General features: G+C 41.1%; 1 protein-coding gene across 2 annotated transcripts; it reads left to right on the plus strand.

Moving 5' to 3' along the window:
- The first annotated feature begins 735 nt into the window (after positions 1-735).
- Positions 736-20,087, plus strand: KLHL38 (kelch like family member 38). 2 transcript variants are annotated; one of them, XM_007488288.3, is made up of 4 exons: positions 736-974; positions 1,641-3,266; positions 16,043-16,148; positions 18,692-20,087. In XM_007488288.3, the coding sequence occupies exons 2-4, from the start codon at positions 1,917-1,919 to the stop codon at positions 18,979-18,981; spliced, it is 1,746 nt and encodes a 581-aa protein (XP_007488350.1). In that variant the 5' UTR covers positions 736-974; positions 1,641-1,916; the 3' UTR covers positions 18,982-20,087. The 2 variants fall into 2 exon arrangements, with proteins under 2 accessions (XP_007488350.1, XP_001381236.1); XM_001381199.4 differs by having other exon boundaries at positions 1,917-3,266.
- Positions 20,088-20,155: the final 68 nt, after the last annotated feature.

The raw sequence follows: 20,155 nt of genomic DNA on the forward strand, positions 1-20,155 counted from the left end.
TGTTTGCCTTAGTTTCTTCAACTGGAAAAGGAAATGGCAAGCTACTCTAGTATCTTTGCCAAGAACACCCCAAACGGAGTCACAGAGTTGGAGATGACTAAAGACCAACCATGAGAAGAATTATAGTAATAAGAGTTCACATCACTACCAATCTTACAAGGTAGAAACAAGGAAACCATTTTGTGAATTAGAAAGTATAAATGTGATACATTATTATGTACTGAAAAAATCAATGAGCGTTTATTAAGCACTGACTTGTATGCCAAGCAACTATGTTATCTCTGAGGATACCAAGACAAAAGTGAAATGGTCCCTGCCGTCTACTAGGGTTCTAGGGATCCGAAGTGTTCACAAGCAAGAATGTGCAAAGTCTACACCAAGTAATTTCCAGTGAGAGCAGGCTAAGGACTGAGGGGAGAGAGAAAAGCCTCCTGTCATCTCAGGTACACCTGGAGCTTGGCTCTAAAGGAAGCTGGGAAGTCTGAGCTCCCAAACCTATTTAGAGACTTCTCAAATTCCCAGGCACTTTCAGGATACGGGCCTTGGGGTATTCTAAGGGGGCAGCAAGGTCTTTTAATAAAAGAGAAGCTTCATGTGAGGCTCTATTTTTACTGATGCAAACCCCAGCCAGCAAAACATCCCCTGGGCATGCGCGGCTCCTGCCAGCCCTGCTCAACTTGTTGCAAAAGGCAACTGGAAAGTCACATGTGAGAAGAGTGGAAAGTACATATGTAACTATTCTTAGTCATGGAATGTATACAATGTCTCTCTGCCCGGTAGTTCTTTCACAAAGCTCCAGAAGGCAGTGAAAATACCGTCAGAATAAACAAATCCTGAAATCGCCCTGTATAAATCACTTGCCAGCTGAAGGAGAGTCCTAGGTTTACAGTTTCACTTGTGTCCTAATGATGGAAAATCTCGAGGGAGAATAAACGACTCAGGAGTCAGTGGATGTCGGGGGCAAAAAGCAGAAGGTAAATATCTCTATCATTCCATTACCCCGCAGGTAGAAGCTGTCAGTTGTCATCAAAACAAACCCAGACCAGAAACTTGCTGTCTTTGTTTTCTATTTATCACATAAACCAAAAAGGGGGTTGGGGAGTGGGGGAAGCCATGATTTAAAACAAACAAACAAACAACAGCAAGGTTCTCACTCATTTTCTGGAATGAGTCTATCTGTTACCGGAGGGCAGAGTTGCCAACATTACATGTTTGGGGAATGACTAAGACCCAGGAAGAGATGCATGCATTTGCTAGATGACAAATCTGTTGAAAACCATGAAAAAAATTATTTATTTCTAGTGTGCAAAATGAAATTAACTGTTGCCTCACTGTGGGAGAGTAGAAAGAATCCCAGGCTTTGGAGACAAGAAATCTGTAATCACCTTTGTAGTCAAGAGTTCTGTATTCAAGTCTTGGCTGGGCTACTTCTTATCTCTGTGATTTGGGGCAAATCCTTCTCTCCCAAAATCTTAGTTTCCTTATCTATTAAATGAGAATTAGGATAGATGATCAGTAAATTCTTTTCCAACTCTAACATTCTGTGACTTCAATATTTTAGACTAACATTTCAGCCCCAGGCAAATAATTTATAACCCCAGGCAAATAATTTATAACCTGTGGTGTTTTTTTTTTGTCAGATTATCACAAGACCCCAACATCCCAGTTCACCTTCATTTGTTCACTTTGGCTACAATATTAGTAAGCAAAAGTAAGAGAGAAAAAACAAAAACAGACAAATTTCAGAGATCTAGACGCAGTGTGACTTTTATTTCCCCATCTTTGCTCATCAATATTCATACTGAAATTTTTGAGATTCAAGAGATTGAGACAGATATAGATATCTGCCTTGATTCACCTGCAGCTACCTAGACTTGACTTTGTAACAATCCATTGATTTCTCTCTTTGTGTCAAGATGGATGGGGAGTCACCAGAGGGATTGCTTTTCAAAGATGAGGACTTCTCCTCTGATCTCTTGAGGCAGCTAAATGTCTTAAGGCAAAAAAGGGTCCTGATTGATGTGACTATATGCATTGGAAGCTGTGAACTGCCCTGCCACAGAAATGTACTGGCCTCCAGCAGCCCTTACTTCCAGGCCATGTTCTGCAGCAACTTCAGAGAGCGTGCTCAGGCCAGAATTGATCTGAAAGGTATTGATGCCAATACTCTACAGGAGATCATTCTATACGTGTACACTGGGGAGGTTCAGATCACTGCAGCGAATGTCCTGTTCTTGATGGAGGCTGCATCCATGTTGCAATACCTCAGGCTTTTTGAAGCCTGTTCATTATATCTTCAGAAGCAAATGACCCCTAGTAACTGCCTCAGCATGATCAGACTCTCTGACACTTTGAGTTGTGAGAGCCTCAAACAGAAAGCCAGATCAATGGCCCTAAGGTGTTTCCCAGAAGTAGCCCTATCAGAAGACTTAAAAGAGCTATGTCCCTTAGAACTGAGTGAGTACCTGGGAGATGATGAGCTCTGTGGTGAGGAAGAGGAAGTGTTTGAAACATTAATGGTCTGGATCAGGCATGACCTCCAGGCCCGGAAAGAATATATCCAAGAACTGTTCAAGAAAGTCAGGCTCCAATATGTCCACCCAACCTTCTTCTTCCATTTCATCATCAACGACTCTCTCCTTCAGTCCTCGCCAGCATGCCAAGCCATCTTGGAGGTGGTGAGGAGACAAGTGTTTTCTTTGTATGGCACTGGGAGCCCAGATCTCAAGCCACTGTGGCACGTCCCTCGGAGAGATTCTCACCGTGATTTTCTCATCCTCTTGGGAGGTAGGAAGGACAATCAGCAGACCACCAGAGAGGTCCTGCTGTACCAGGAGAAGACTGGCCAATGGCAGTGCCTTGCCAAGCTCCCAGCCCGTCTTTACAAAGCCTCCTCTGTCACCTTGCACAGTAGTGCCTACGTGCTAGGGGGTATGTCTGTTGGGGTAGGGAAGAGGCAAATCAGTCACAATGTTTATATCTTCTCCCTGAAACTCAATCAGTGGAGGCTGGGGGAGCCCATGCTGGTAGCCCGATATTCCCATCGAAGTATAGCCTACAAGAACTATATCTTCTCCATTGGAGGAATTGGAGAAAAACAGGAGATAATGAGTTCCATGGAGAGGTACAACAGTATCCATGATGTCTGGGAGAACATGGCCAGCATGCCAGTAGCTGTCCTTCACCCTGCAGTAGCTGTGAAAGACCAAAGACTCTATCTTTTTGGCGGAGAAGACATTATGCAAAATCCTGTAAGACTCATACAGGTAAACTTATTCTTTAGCAACTTTTGTAAGTATATCTAACATTTATATAGCACTTTCAGGCTCACAGTGCATTTTTCATCTTACCTCCTTTGAGCCTTACTACTCTGAGGTACCATAGGTACTAAATATTATCATTCTCATTTTACAAACAAAGAAACTGAGGCTCATAATGACCAACTGACTTGTTCACACACACAACTGGCAAATGTCAGCGACAGAATTAGAACTTAGGTCCCAGCTCAGAATTCTATCTACAACAAGGTTTTTCCCCCCTATTTTTTGAACCCTTACTTTCCTTCTTAGAATCAATACTATGTACTAGTTCCAAGGCAGAAGAGTAGTAAGGGCTAGGCAACAGGGGTTAAGTGACTTGCCCAGGGTCACACAGCTAGGAAGTGTCTGAGGACAGATTTGAACCCAGGTATTCCTGTCCCTAGTCCTGGCTCTCCATCCACTAAGCTACCCAGCTGCCCTGCCCCACCTCACCCATTTTCTAGAGGCATCTTTAACAATTGTTTTTTGCTCAGTAGAAAGGTCACACCTAGGCTACCCAGACACAAACTCAGCAGTTAACATTTATATAATACTTTATAGCTTTAACGTGTTTTACATTCATTATACCTCTTTATATTATATCTCTGTTTATATTATACCTTTTTACATTATACTCTTTTTATATTATATTCTCATGGTAATCCTGCAAGGTAGGGAATATCAGTATTGTCAGCCCACTTTACAATTGAGGAAACTGAGACTCTGAAGAGGTGAAATGATTCATCCCAGGCCACAAAACTAATGTGAAAAAGCCAGAACTCAAACCCATGTTCATCATTCTTTTCATCCTAATGACTGTCCCTATTTAACAGCTCACCTCACTTGATTGAAAGAGTAACTGAAGCCTATCAGAGTCCAGGTTGAATCTCCTCCCTTTGCCTCCTTCCCCACACTCCTTGCCCCAGTAAAATATCAGGAATACCTTAAATTAGAACTGGCATGCATTACCACTCTGGTCACTTCTCCTGACAATCAATAATTCAGAGGGAAGGTGGGTCTATCCTTTTGGGATCATGGCTTTTGAGGACCCTGGGTATCAGCTGCTGTTGACTTGAGGAATCATCAGGTCAGATGAGTTCTCAAAAGCAACAGTTGAGAATGTGGGAAGGCAGGGGGACCCTTTACATCACAGGTGAGTTTCTTTGCTAAAAACTGGCATTCTAGTTTCTAAATTGAATGCTTTCATAGCAATGGAAGCACAAGATCTGCCATCCATACCTCCTGGGTGCCTAATCAAGTCAAGAGGATATAGGACCTTATTGGTGAACCTATGGCATATGTGTCGGAGGGGACTGCTTGCCTCCCCCTCTCCACTGTGCCTGAGGACATCCTTCACTTCACCCACCCCTCTGCCCAGCAGCCTAAGGGGAGAACTTCTTCCCTCCCCTGTCTGGGATAAGGCAGGGGGCTCACATGCAGCATGAGGTTGCAGTTTGGGCACTTCATCTCTAAAAGGTTTGCCATCACTGGTCTACAGCCTTTGGGGCATGGCTGATTCATGGAGGGGCACGGCCAACTCAACCAATAACCAGTAAACCTATCACTATTGGGTCAGGGCAGGAAATCCATAAAATCACTTTAAAATGCAGAAGCTTTGGGAATACAAATTGAGTTAAAGTCTCCTTCCTTTGAATCTTGTCTCCTGTTTTGGTTAAATTTTTGTTCCTACAACCAATTTCCCACCTTCTTGGACTTGGGTAATTCAAAGGAGCGCTGGAATCTACCTAATCTGACCTGATGACTTGTCCTCATTGGATCCTATCTGCATTCTGTCCTTCTTCAACAGGAGGGGATTAGGCCCTTCTAGCCCTGGTACTATCCCTAATTACCAACACTGGTGGCAGGAGTATTACAGTGTGATCTGAATCCAAAGATGCATAGCCTATGGATGACAACATCAAAGCCATATTTGAAACTCTTTAATAGGGGTTTCCAGAGATCCTGAAACTTTGGTGATAGCACAGTCTTCTGAGGAAATGGCTTCTCTGCAAGATACATGGACCACTCTGAGGAAAGTGAATGGCTGGCTTGGTCTAAGCTGGTATAACTTTCTCTGATAGTTCTTAAGAGTTCTCTAGGTTCTTCTTTTTTTTCTCCTTTCCTCCTTCATTCCTCCTTCCCTCTCTTCCTTCCTTTTTACTTTCTTTCTTTCTTCCTTCCTTTCCTTACCTTCCATCTTAGAATCAATATTGTGTATTGGTTCCAAGGCAAAAGAGTGATAAAGGTTAGGTAATGTAGGCAAAGTGATTGGCCTAGGGTTACACTGGCTCTCAATCCACTGAGCCACCCAGCTGCCCTTTCCCTGGTTCTTTCAAGGGATGAGTGGAGGACTTTCCAAGTTTCTTGGTTCATTTGAAACTCCTCCCCTGGGCATTCCCCAAAGTCTGAGCCAATGGAGTTTTCCTGGTAACATGCCAAAAGGGCAGAATGCCTGCTGGGTCACTGAAAATAGCCTTCTAATGTACAATAGAGAGGGTCCTTTAGGAATCTGGAGACATTCCTTATCCCATATCTGTTTGGACCCAAGATAGCTAGGCAGTGATTTGATTATAGCAGAGGAAGGAACTGTGGTAAAATATGCAATTGCATCTTGACTTTAAGTCAAGCTTTAGTATCAATCCCCTTGCCTTGATGGATTGATTCTCAGAAGATTTGTCCTCTCCCATCTGCAATGAATCAATCTGTAAGGGTGTTGCTACCAACCTACCCTGGCACATGGACTTACACAGAAGTGTGTTGGCTTCAGTCTACAATGAATGCAGTATCTGCATTTACTCACAGCTGAAGAAATCCCTCTGTCACCATTTTAGCCTAACCCTGGGAATCCATGGAACAATGGGGGACAGTTGGGATAAACCAGTGTATACTATGTCCAATGCATCCCTACCACTATAAGAATGAGACTTCTCATAGAATCATACATTAAAAGCTGTAATCTTGGAATTGTAAAGGTCACCTATCCAACCCCATCTTTTACAGATGAAGAAACCAAGGCCTACAAAGTTTAAGTGACTTGCCCAAGGTCACACAAATGGCAGAGCAAGCTGTTGGATCCAGGTCCTCTTACTCCAATCCAATACACTTCTCACTCAGCTACACTGCATCCCTCACCTATCCCTGAGCCTAATATCCTTTCCCAAACTTACCTATTTCTTATGCTTGAGATCAAACTGCCAAGAGCTTGTGGTGTTGCTTATTTCAGCTCTGCCACCAATTATAAAGAACTTAAGGGCCTCTGTAAATTTTATGAATTCTATTGTGGACCAGAGAGGATAAGTATCCCAGAATTCCTGTGCTATCCTACTGGTCTAGAAACAGTCTATGAGAATTCATTTCAGATTGGACCAGTTAATGACCAAGGAGACTAAGCCACCATAGATCTGAATGGGAAAACACTGAAAACTTGTTAGCTGCCATTATACAATCTAGATAGTATCTACACTGCCTACCCCCACACAAGGCTTTGAGATCACTAAGTCAGAGCTCCTTTCCCTGTGGCAGAATAATTTGTTAGATAAACAGATGGACAGATAGATAGTGTGGTCATGAAAGAAAAGTTTTTATATATTCTATTCAACTGAATGATCACCTTACTTCTAGGAGACCCAATCTCAGCTAGTCACTGACCATTCCAGAGAAATAGCCCCCTTGGAAATTTTGAAACCTCAAATTATACAGTCAGTTGGAGTCTGAGATGGGATTCTACTTTAAATCTTCCTCACTCTGAGTCTATGACTTAATAATAATAGTAATACATATGTAGCACTTTGAGATTTGCAGAGCACTTTACATGTGTTATCTCATAGGACCTATTTCACCACTACCTGTTACCCCACTATCAGATTGGAAATATCAAATAGAAGAGGTTATGATACACACAGAAAACAAATTGTATCTCTGTAGCTTATAGAAGCTTATCTGGATGTGTAGGGGAAATGAATGGAAACCTGCCTGTCTCACTATATGGATGTTTGTTCATTGCTACTTTTTGTTGGCAGAGATTCATGAAATTGGTGTTTCAGGGCTGCTTCACCAGGGAGGGGCAGTTGATCTCAAAGATGAGTTCATGTACATACTCCTGGGAGCCTTCCCAACACACGGGATTGACCCAAACCATTTTCTCACACCTAATAACAATATCAGCGATTTGCCAAATTGGAGAAATACTGATTTCAGAAGGAGGTAGTGTCCTTAGAACGTGTAATAGCTGGCAAAGTATACATCTGAGTCACTGCAAAGTAGATCCATCCTGCTGTGGGAGAAAGGCCCATGCCTCCTCAGTAGCTCTACAATGACTCTTCAAATTCATGAACTTTCATCCTAGCTTTTATCCCCAGGTTCTCCACCTAACAGACCCTCTATTGCTGGTACAATCCAAAAACTTTCTAATAAATATCCAACACAAAGGAAGAGACAATGCAAAGAACTGGCTCACCTCTGTCCTTATCTCGACATTTTGGGAACCATAAGAATCATTCATAATGGAAACCACTCCTCTGCATCTGATGTCATCATATGGGTCATTTATTCTCTTACAGTCCATGCCACGTTACTCTATTCTCCCAAACCTGCATAGATGTTGACCAATAGAAGAAAAGTATACTCGCTATACTTTGCTATGCTCTACAATATAATACTATGTTGTACTATTCTAGATGGTACTGTACTGGTATTGCACTCTTATTGATCAGTTGATTGATTGGAGAAAAGGGTAACTCACTGTTAAGGCTGCATTTGAAGTTTAGAGACATTATCTCAAGAGAGAATGGGATCTCATCGTTGTCCATGCTGAGTGTGATAACTCAAACAACCTTCAGAACTCTCCACTTTCCGGCCATCAATACCACGTGGATATGTGCTTTATTTTTTTTTAACCTTACCTTCAAAAAGAAAATTAAAACCCTTATCATCTGCCTTAGGATCAATATTGTGCTTTGGTTCTAAGGTAGAAGAGTAGTAAGGAATAGGCAATGAGAATTAAGTGACTTGCTCAAAGTCACACAGTTAGGAAGCGTCTAAGGCCATATTTGAACTCAGAACATCCTGTCTCTAAGCCTGGCTCTCAATCCACTGAACCACCTAGCTGCACCCAATTGTGCACGTTTTTCAGCATTTTTTCAACTTCATTGTTATTCCTGATCACCAAGATTTGTTGGACAAGATACACTATCCTAAATATGGATAAATGGCTCCATGGATAAACATGGAATCCTAAACATGAATAAAATGGCCCCATCATCCTGAAAGGGCTTTCTAAATACTAGAAACTTCACAGCATGAGATCTCAGCCAGACCTTCTGAAGCTGATCCACCAGTAGCTGATCTACCATTGGTCTTGGACAATTCTACTTAGTCCCAGTTTCTTGCCTTCCATGAAGGCATTACCACTTCACCAGTGGAAGATATGGTATACATATAGCCATCTGAGAAGTTAGATAGGGCATGGGCACAAGTCTGAGAATAAGACATGGAAACCAGCACCCAAGAAGTATATCCTTGAATTGACAACATCCTTCCACTCTTGTCATATCATGGGCTGAAGATCTGGTGAGAAATTCTAAGAAGAATAATGTCCAAGACCACAACCTGAATGACTTAGCCAACTCATGTCCCTCCATCCTATCAGCATGGCTTGGGGGAAAGCATTTAGGCAGCTTCTATGATAAACAGAAGTTTGGGAAAGTTGGGTTGAACCCTTCTTCTTCCCCTGACCCACTGCTGGCCTTTAGCCCTGCATCTTTACTCTTCCATCTAATATTCTGCTTAAGACTCTATAAACTCCTTAGATTTTGTTGTTCCAAAGAAACAATCCTGTCTCAACCTCATCTTTGGATTAATACTTGCTTGAATGCCAATTCAGAACCCATTCATCTGGAGAGAAATTACCTTCTCCTAGTGGTGGTGCCCTCCCTCATTATGGCATGTTCAAACCCTTCCCATTAAGTCACTAGTTGAGTCCTCTATTAAAAACCCAGTCCTAGAGAATAGAATTACCTACAAATTTATTGCTCTAGGTTATTTAAGCTTTCTCTTTCCATCACCTGCAATCCTAGTTTCAAGGTGCTTGATAATGATCGGAGGGAACCAATTCCCTTATTTCCCTCTATTTCTCCATCTCTCTAGTAAATCACCAGTAATACTACTTGGGCAGGCACTTAAAGACCAAGGAATTACTTTACTATATCTGAGTCGTTGGAAAGAATTGACTATATACAGGTGACCAAATTCACTCTTTCCCAGCTAAAATCTTTCTCCTTCTGGATCTCAAGACTCAATCTATCAATCAACTGTCAATCAGCATTTATTAAGCACCTAATATGTGCCAGCCATTGTGCCAGGCACTCAGACAACAAAAACTACACATTATCCCTGACTTAATGAAACTTACAAGCTACTGTCAATGTGGATTTTTGGATGACTCAGTTTACCCTTACCTTTGAGAAATCCCAGTGTTCAAGTACCCCTAATTTGGTTTGAATGTTAAGCACTTTTTTGTTTTGAAGGCTTCTATACTGGATGAAAGTTTTCCTCTCATGAAGCCCAGTTTCTTAGTTTGACCTTTGCCTTTGATTTGTTACATCTGACTGTTCCCTAATACCATAGCTATCAAGTACAAAGAGGTTTATGGGCCTGTTTGTGTTTAGTCTCTGTAGGCTTTCCAAAAGGGTATAAAGAGACTGTCAGGTCCAGTATCTTTTTGGAGTTGACACTAAGAGTTGTGTCTTCTCCCAAAGGAGAAAACATCTAATGTGGTATGTTCTCTCAAGATTATGGTTCCCAGAGTCTCAAGGCCTTTGGTTTTGTATGGTGTTTAATGTTTGATTCTGTGTAATGACCAAATACTTAAACCTTATCCCTGTTTCCTGATTAAATACTTAGGTTTTTCTGACTACTTGGTAGTTCTGAGTTTTTCTGAGTTAACACCACTATGAGAATAAAGCATTTATGAGGCAATGGTGGCTAAGGAAGGGAGATTTAATATCACCAGTCCTAGAGATGATATGAAAAATCAGATGAGCAAACCATCATTTTTTTTCCAGTGGATAAATGAATTTGGTTATTGTTCCCTGAGCAAAAGGGGAAAAGATGGGCAAGCAATAATTCTGGTTTCTCTTCCTAATTCTTCCCTATTTTTATCTTCATTCTTCATGGTATTATATGTCCTAGGACCATAAAGGGACATTAAAGGCCATCTAATCCCAAACCCTTTGTTTTACAGATACTTTTTACAGATTTCATAGATTAAAAAAACTTGCCCAAGAACTTGCCAGAGACAAGACATGATTTGAACCCAGGTCAGCTGACTCTAAATCTAGCACAACTTTTCCATTCTGCTGCCTCTGATCTTCAGCTTACCAAGAGCTATTTCCTTAGGGATAATTGTCTCTAAATTTTAACTTTTGAGAAAACAAGTATTTTTAAAGCTCTTTTTCCATCCCTCTCTTTCCCCCAGTTCACATAGAACTGCCTGACAATCTGAAATGGTTGTTCTCTTTCCCTAGTTCCCACACAGGGAAGTCTGTCTGAACCGGTTCTTCATAGCTGCCGTCTTCACTTCCCCAAAATGCTCCCCTCCTACTCTTGGTCTTAGCTAACGTAATGCTTGTTTTTCTTATTGCTCATACTTACTGACTCATCATCCATTGTCTAGCCTGCTTTCAGCTAATCCCCAGGCTGATTACTTACCCATTACCAACAGATTTCTACAACCCTCCCTTCGTTTAGATGGAGAGAAAGAGTCAGCCTTGGCCTTCCCCAACCTGTAACCATAGAAGGCAGGTATAATGAGGAATTTTATCACCTATTCATGCCACTCCATGCCTACGTGATGCCATGTGAGACCAAAGGGTGCCTTCTCTCCTAACCAACCCATTCTCTTTGGCTGTCCTTCTTCCCCTCTACCTGCCACCTTCCCACAGGGAGAGAAAGGGATTTGTGACCTGGTCTTCTACTTCCTCAGCAAGAAAGAATAGAACACAATTTCACTCTGAAAACCTCTGAATCATCCACACTGCCCCTTCAAGAATTAAATGATACAATCAAACTAGCCACAGAGCCAAGAAGTATATAATACATGTGGCGATTGTCAGTTGGAGCAATGGGAAAAAAAAAAGTAGTAGGTTCAGATGCTTTTCTTGGCTGCCTAGCCCTGGCTTTAAAATGGGAATTTCACTCATTCAAACATATTGAAGATGAATGTTTAGAGTTATTTGACGAAGCAGGTTGGGATTTTTAAGCACAATTTTGGGGTTTGGTTTGGTAAACGGGATATGAGCCTTCAAAAGTCACAATGACTGGGGTTTGCTACTCAGATCAGGCATGCAATTTTTTGTCATAACACCCAACCTTTGCTCCTGACTCTGCCATTGGGTAATCTTGTTAAGTTTGATAAACTTGATAAGTTCTGGATGGGAAAATGTCTGACATTCTATAGGAACAGAGAACCTCAGCACTGGAAAAGACTTCAGAGGCTATCTACTCTAGTACTTACAATTTACCAGATGAGTGGTCATCCATCCTCTACTTGAAGATTTCCAATGCTAGGGAGTCCACCATGCCTCAAGGAAGCCCATTTCCCACTAGATCTAGTTAATAGGAAGTTTTGCCTTTATTTCCAGCTATGATCTACCTTTATGCAACTTCCACCTGGTATTCCTGCTTCTGCCCTCTAATGCCAAACAAAACAGGTATAATTCTTCTTCTGTTAGCCCTTCAAATACTAGAAGACACTTTTGTCCCTGCTAACTCTTCTGTTCTCAAAGCTTAATATTCTTGGTTCCTTCTACTAATCTTCATAGGGCACAATCTCATATGCCTCAGTTCCTTCATTTGTAACATGGGGATAATAATAGAACCTATCTCCTAGGGCTTTGGGGAGGATAAAATGAGATGGCATTTGTAAAGCCCTTTGTAAACCTTAAAGTACTATATAAATGCTGGCAGTTATGATGATGATGATTTCAAGGTCATCTACCATCTCGGGGACCCTCCTCTTAGACATTCCCAAGCTAATTGATGTCCTTCCTAAAACATGGCACTGAGACTTGAACACAATATATCCTAGATATCCTCCTTAATCTGAAGCCTAGGCCTAAAATTACACTAGGTTTTATGGCTGCCACAATGTTATACTGACTTAGTTTGAGCTCCTAATGCATTGTAATCCTTTCTATGACTTCCCTGATAGCTTCTATTTGATACCCTCCAACAACAGAGAATTCATCCTCTCCTGACAAAGTTCATCTATGTTTAAAAAACTGACTGCTATGGAATTTGCCTTTTTATTAACCAAAATTCACCTATCTTCTATCCAGGCTCTTAGTTTTGCCCTCTCAGGAAATGGAATGAGTGTAATTTCTTTTCCATATAACAGTCCTTGACTATTTATACCCAGCTATCATGTTTCTTACAGTGGTTTTCTCCAAGCCTTTTCTTCAACAGGCCAAATTGACCCTTACTTTCCAAGGAGTGTTAAGATTATTAAGAAAATACTTAATCAAATGAGAATCAAAGGAGTTTACATACACCTGCTGTTTTTGAATCCTCGAGGTTCTATAAAATTCTATTATTATTATTATCATTTTTCTATTCGTGAAACTATCCCCAATACACACTCAGAAAAGATAATAGGGTAGCATTACTCACCTGAGCAAAATCTAGATTAGCTTTTCCTAAGAGAATCTTCAGGTCTTTCCTAAAGGTGATTAGTGACACTGAGATTTGGCTTTTCTTTTCCTCTAACACATAATTGTTTCATTGAATCAACAGGCCAAGAGAAACCCCTGGAGGTCCATGCCTGCTTTCAGATGGGGTCCTCTTTAGATAGCATTGGACCAATAAGAACTTATTTTATCAAGTTCTCCAAAGAGGGACATTCTACCTCTAATACGTTTCCATGCTTAAGTATACTCATATGAGAAATATGACATTTTATAGTCCCCAAATTTCTCTTGACCAAATTATTTTCAATTTAAGGTATTGGGAGTGGGGGGGTGTGAAACCTGGCTGCCTCAGTGGATAGAGCACAGGACTTGAGTAAAGACTTGAGTTTAAATCCAGCCTCAGTATTTGCTAATTGTGTGACTTCACTTAACTTCAATTTGCCTCCCTTTCCTCAGCTGCAAAAATGGGGATAATAAAATTACCTACCACTCAGAGTTGCTGTGAGGACTGAAAGAGATAATATTTACAAAGTGTTTAGCACAGTGCCTAGCACAAAATAAGTGCTACATAAATGTTACTTATCTTTGTTATTTTAAAAGAAGAGATTCATACAATAAAATTTATATAGGGAATAATTAAGTTAATATAGTATTTCCCAATCACTATGTTGGGACACTGTAAGCATTATATCTCACAGGTGGGTCTAATAACAGTAGGAGGAAGATAGCTGACATTTAAATGGCACTTTAAGGTTTACAAAGCCCTTTCCACATATTATCACATCTCTTTAAGGCAGGTGGTCTGATGGCTCCTACTTGTCACATCAGGAAATTGAGGCTGAGAGAGATTTTAGCTCCATCAGAATTCAGCTTTTATTTTACATGGAGCCATTGCTAAAATATTACCTTTCTTCTCTTTTTCCTTTATTCTTTCACTTTCTTCTCCCTTCACAGGAATAGATTTCCTTAATAAAAAGGGAAAACTCCCACTATCATATATAAGCAAGAATTCAGAGACTGATTTGAGCTTGGTATGTAGAGGCAGTACAATGGAAAGACAGTTAACTCTCAAGTCAGAGGATCTCCCACTTCTGCTACTGCCTGGGTGATCTTGAGTATATAATTTTTACCACCCTGTGCTTCCATTTCCTAATCTAGAAAATGAGAGGGATGAGCTAAATGACTTCCGAGATCCCTTCCAGGTATAGATCTATGAAACTCAAAGGGGAAGATCTCCTACCAATTTTTTATTCAGTCATTTCAGTTGTGTCCAATTCTTTGTATTCCCATTTGGGGTTTTCTTGGTAAAGATTCTGGAGTGGTTTATCATTTCCTTCTCCAGATCATTTTACAGATGAAGAAACTGAGGCAAATAAAGTGTCTTGCTCAGGTCACACAGCTACTGTCTCAGGGCAGATTTGAACCTAGATATTGCTGACTCTAGGACCTGTGCTCTATCTACTGTACCACCTAGTTGCCCCTCCTACTAATTAGAACTACTCCAAAAGTGGAGTGGGCTGCCTCAGGAAATAATGGGTTCCTGTTCACAAAAGGTTGCCAAGATAAGACTGGATGCTCATTTACTGTGGGACATGTAATGAAGATTCTCATTCAAGCATAAGATAGATTAAATGACCTTTTGGGTACCTTCAAACTCTCAGATTCTGATTCTGTGCTAAATGGCTCAAGGCCCACCTCATCTGCTCCAAATGAAATAAGTAGAACTCAGACCCTTGTCTCTTGCCTTCAAAGTATATTGAAAAGTAGGAGATATACAGCATTAAAATGATGAAAAGATATTGGTCTGGAAGGTATAATGTCTCTACATTTTCTATTAGATGGGGGTATATTAAAAGCTCTGAAAGCCAACATGCTGTAGAGCCATGGTGGCAAACTATGGTGGCACAAAACTATGCCAGAGGGGGCACTCAGTCTTCTCTGTGGGCATGTGTGCTATCACCCCAGCACAGAGTTGACCAGAGTTCATTACTAGAAAACCAGAGAGATGGGTATAGGGCCAGGCTGCTCCCCTCCCCCTCACCTGAGGACATTTCTCACATCACCTGCCCCTCTAAAAGGTTCACCATCACTAGTGTAGAGGGAGGGAAGGATGTAGAGTCAGGGGTGTGACCCTGGGCCAGTCATTTCACATTTGTGACCTCACTTCCTCACCGAGAGAGGGAGAGAGAGAGAGAGAGAAGAAGAAGAGGAAAGGGAGAGGGAGACAGAGACAGAGAGAAGGGAAAGGGGGGAGAAAGAGATAGATGGATAGATGCATAGAGAGACGAATACAGATGGAAGTGCAAGATAGTGATGGATAGAGAGATGATAAGAAAGAGAGATGAATGGATACACAGGAAGAGAGATAGGTAGATAGCTAGAAAGAACACTTATTAAGCACTTGCTATGTAGTCTATGCTACATGCTATAGATACAAAATCTCCCAAAAAAGTACAGGTAAAAAGAAAGACAGTTCTTCCTCTGAAGGATCTTACATTCTAATGGGGGGATCCAATACATAAAAGGGAGCTGAAAAAGTTAGGGTGGGGAAAGAAGGTGTCAAAGGCCAGAGAATAAGAAGAGTCAGGAAGGAAGTGAGTATGAGTAGTTTGGGTACTGCCTCACCAGAGAGACAGAAACAAATACATCTCTAGAGTGAGAGGAAAACTGGGGTAGAAGCAGAAAAGGGAATCAATAATGGAGCTGGGATCTAAATCTATGTCTGCACTCGATTTGGAAGATTGGGGTTTAAGTTCTCTCTCTGATACTTACCATTTACATAACCCACAAGTTCCCAGATAGTGGTCCACCAAATGTTTAAAACAAAAGAGTTGAATTATGTGTGATCCAGGTCTCAAACCTATGAACATCTTATTATGCAGAAATGTTGGACTAATTTAGAAAGTTCTTGGCCACATCAAGATTAAACTTTGAGTATCATGGGATCATCCTAGAATCATATTACCCTCCGTTCTTTTCTTCTGGATAAGGAATATACTTTAATGACTTAAAAACAATGCTGTGCTCTGATTACTCTGACCCTGCTATATTCTCTTACAGGTTTACCATATTTCCAGAAACACATGGTTCAGAATGGAGACCAGAATGATCAAGAATGTCTGTGCTCCAGCAGTGGTGCTCAGGGGCCAAATCATCATTGTTGGAGGTTAGTTTTATGAAGGATGACTACATTTGGATATAAACCTGGATGTTCCATTAGAGAAGAGAAACAAAAAGGAGTCTGCCGTTCTGTCCTTTCACCCTTTCTATAGAAATTAGGAAGAGTGCTGGTCTTGAAATCCCACCTCTGACACTTACTGCCTAAAGGATTTTGGGCAAGTCCCTTCACCTCTCTCAGCTTCAGTTCCCTCATCTATAACATGAAGATAGCAATCCTTGCATCATTTACCTCCAAGGACTGTCCTGAAGAAAGTACTTTGTAAACCTTAAGCACCATATTATGTTCATATTATGTTCATTTATTTAGTTTGGATTTCTCTTTTGTTTTTAAATTGATTTCTCTCTTATTGGAATGAGAAGCAATCTGAAAGAAGATTCATTATTTTTTCTTTATTCAATTTCATTAAGGAAAGAATACCAGTCCCCTCTTCTTGAGCAGATTTAAATATATCAGTTAAAGAGATAATGTCCTGACCTTAAGTTACCAAGGCTTTGGCATCAAATACTGGGTTTACTGCATCCATTGGTCAGAAATGACAACTAAATAGTAATCATCACAATTCCCTTAAGACTTTTAACATTGACCTGGTGCCTGCAGCCTGTACTCTTCTAGGTGACATACTTTGTCAATCAGATAACATATGCTACACATTGCTGGGCAATGAGCTGTGATTCTTGCCCCTTGAGAGCTGATATTTTAGAGAAGAAAAAAAAGCAACCAAAATTGTTCACTGGCCATTCAAGCTCCTTAAAGCCCTTATCAGATGGAGACCATTCCATGCTATGAAGGGTTTGGAGTAGATGATCCCTAAGGTACCTTCCAGCAATTAGTCCTAGGAACCATGTAATTTCCTGTTTGTTATTCAGTTGTTTTCAGGCATAACTGTAGCTCTGTGATCCCATTTGGGGTTTTCTCAGCAAAGATACTAGAGAGGCTTGCCATTTTCTTCCCCGGCTCATTTTATAGATGGGATAACTGAGGCAAAACAGGGCTCTTGACTTGCTGAGTGTCACATAGCTAGTAAATGTCTGAAGCTGGATTTGAATTCATAATGATGAGTCTTCATGATTCCAACCTCTATCTACTGCACCACCTGACTGCCCCCATATTGTTTTCCCACCCACTCTCACTGTTCCATCTAGACTGGTCTGCAGTATTCCATCTTCATCCCTTACCGTCTCACTTTTGCATAGGCTATTTCCCCAAGCAGGAATGGATTCAGATTTCCAGAATTCCAGAATTAGGAGGACCCTTAAGGATTATCTAATATAGCTCATGTCTCTAAAAGAACCCACCTTGCAAACCACCTGACAAATGGTCATCCAGATTTTCTTCAAAGATCTCCAGGGATGGGGAATCCACTATCTCCTGGGGCAGTTTATTCTATGTTGAACCAGCTCTAATTCTTAGGAAATGCTATATATAATGCCTAAATTTGCCTTTTTTTTCAACCTCTAATCTTGGCTTCTAATTCTGTCTTCTTGGGCTAAACAGAACAAGTTTAATCTATCTTCTACATGACAGCCTTTTCAGTACTGAAGAGATCAGGTCCACCCTAAGTCTTTTCTTTCCCAGGCTAGCTACTTCTATTCCATTCTGGCAGTCCTCATACTCCACAAGTTTAAGTCCCTCTACCATTCTAGTTGCCTTGTCTGAACAATCTCTAGCTTACCAATGACCTTCCTAAAATGTGATAACTAGAATTGAACACAATATTGCAGTTTGTGGTCTGTGTATTGTGTACTGTGTATTGATTCCAAGGTAGAAGAATGGTAAGGACTGGGCAATGAGGGTTAAGTGATTTTCCCAAGATCACACAACTAGGTTTGACACTCAATCCACCTAGCTGCCCTTCCCCCTGCAAGATATTCTCTTGCAGTTCAAAAGTGCAATCTCTTAATGTATTAGCTTTATTGACTGTTTAGAGGCAACATAGGGTGAAAGATAAATAGCTGGACTTGGATCGAGAAAAACCTAGATTCAAATCCCACTTCTGATCCCTGTTGGATTAGGGTTCTAGGCATATTTGCTTAAGCTTTCAGTATCCCAGACAACTCTATAAACCTTTCAATTGAAGAGAAGTTGCCATTCTACAACAGCAGAGGAAGTTCCCTCGCAGGGGAGCTCCCTACACAAGTAAAATCACAGAGCTACACCAAAAGAATAAAATCATATTATTGTCTCAAATTGCATTTATAGCCCTCTAAGACTCCCTAGATATTTTTCAAACTGCCAACTAACCTTCTCATTTCTATTTTTTGAAGACCATTTCTTAATTGCAAATATAAGCCTTTATGTCTTTCCCAATTGAATTTCAGCTTCGTAGGTTCAGCCCAATTTTCTAGTCTGGCAGAACAATTTGGGACTCTAACTGTGTCTACTGTGGTAGCCACATATCCCAACTTTGGATCAGGTGCACATGTGACAAGCTTGCTGTCTCTGCCTTCATCTACGTCATCGATCAAAGTGTTGAACAAGACAGATCTGAGTACATTGCTGATGGTAACAATTCATTACTCTATTCTCAGGTTATACAAGGAGGCTCCTTGCTTATGACCCTCAAGCCAACAAATTTGTAAAGTGTGCTGACATGAAAGATAGGAGGATGCACCACGGGGCCACGGTAATTGGGGACAAGCTCTATGTGACTGGAGGCCGAAGGCTCACCATAGACAGCAACATTGAAGACTCAGACTCCCTTGATTGCTATGACCCAGAGACAGATACTTGGACCTCCCCAGGGAGACTACCGCACAAACTTTTCGATCATGGATGCCTCACTCTCCAGTGCCTACCTTATCCTTTGGAATCTCCCTAAAGAAAGTGGAAGGACTATGGATGGGAAGGAGGGTTAAGGAGATTCAATAGGATCTTTATACTAAACATCTAAGCTCACAGCATGAAAAGGGGCTATTTTTGTGTTCTTCTGAACCTCTCACTTCTATGTATATGGTCTGGACCTGAAAAGGTCCAGGCATGATAGAGATGATAGTGTGATGAATTTGGAGGCTGGAAGACTTGGATTCAAATCCCTCCTCTGACACATACTAGCCATGTGGCCATGGGCAAATCATTTGATTTCTCAGTGCCCCAGGCAATTCTCTAAGATGAGTTACAGATGAGTTCCTGATCTGTGGCAGGAGGGGTAGAGGAGTTTCCCCACCAAGAGCTTCCTCTTTCAATTAAATCACTCTATGTCTATAATACATTAGAACTCCAGAAGGCATAAAGAGGCCTTGGGGAACAGTGAAAAGAAGATTGGACTTCAACATTAAGTTGGTATTGTCTTCTATAAAACAGGGGAAAGAATACCTATGGCATTTCCCTCACTGAGCTATTGTAAGGATAAAAATGAGATAATGTATGCAATGAGTTGTGCAAACCTTAAAGCACTGTACAAAAGCTAGCTCTTATTATTAGATTAGATGATCTCTAAGGTCCCCTCCAGCTTGAAATCCTATGAACCCAGGAATAACATTTGCTGGTACCAACTGATGTTTTCTTCCAGCCTAGCATGAACTGTAACCTTGTGATTAAAATCAGTATTTTATTTTGGAATCATGCTAGAAGAATTGTTGTTTGGTGGGGGGAGAGAGAGCCAACGAGTTCTTTAGGAGGTTAACTAACACAGCTCCCTTCTTTATGCTAAGAATACGGGCTATTTCTAGAATCCCTTTCATCTTCATGAGCTTTACAAATTGGCAACATGACTCAGGGTGTGAGTGGGAGAGTAAACCCAGGTCTGGAAATGACACCCCTGACACTTTCTTACTTTGCCTGCTGTAGCGTTGCTTCTCTATACAGTGCTAAAACATCCTGTCAATCCATGGGGGCAGGAGGAAGGTCTGGGAGAAAGGATGCCCAGCTGCTGCCCACTGTTTTGACTACAGAAGTATTTGATTAAATTTTTCATGTTTTTGTGTGTTTTTTAGATTCTGCACTTGGCTTGAGTCTTCCTGCATTATGGTATAGGGAAGTCATATGGTACTGGG

This window comes from Monodelphis domestica, chromosome 3 (genome assembly GCF_027887165.1).
Source record: "Monodelphis domestica isolate mMonDom1 chromosome 3, mMonDom1.pri, whole genome shotgun sequence".
Taxonomy (NCBI): Eukaryota; Metazoa; Chordata; class Mammalia; order Didelphimorphia; family Didelphidae; genus Monodelphis; species Monodelphis domestica.

Bases quoted from the DNA above. Each gene is read 5' to 3' on its own strand.
- KLHL38 (XM_007488288.3), top strand. From the start codon at position 1,917: ATGGATGGGGAGTCACCAGAGGGATTGCTTTTCAAAGATGAGGACTTC. The intron at 3,267-16,042 runs GTAAACTTATTC...ATTCTCTTACAG, and splicing joins ATCCTGTAAGACTCATACAG to GTTTACCATATTTCCAGAAA. The intron at 16,149-18,691 runs GTTAGTTTTATG...CTCTATTCTCAG, and splicing joins CCAAATCATCATTGTTGGAG to GTTATACAAGGAGGCTCCTT.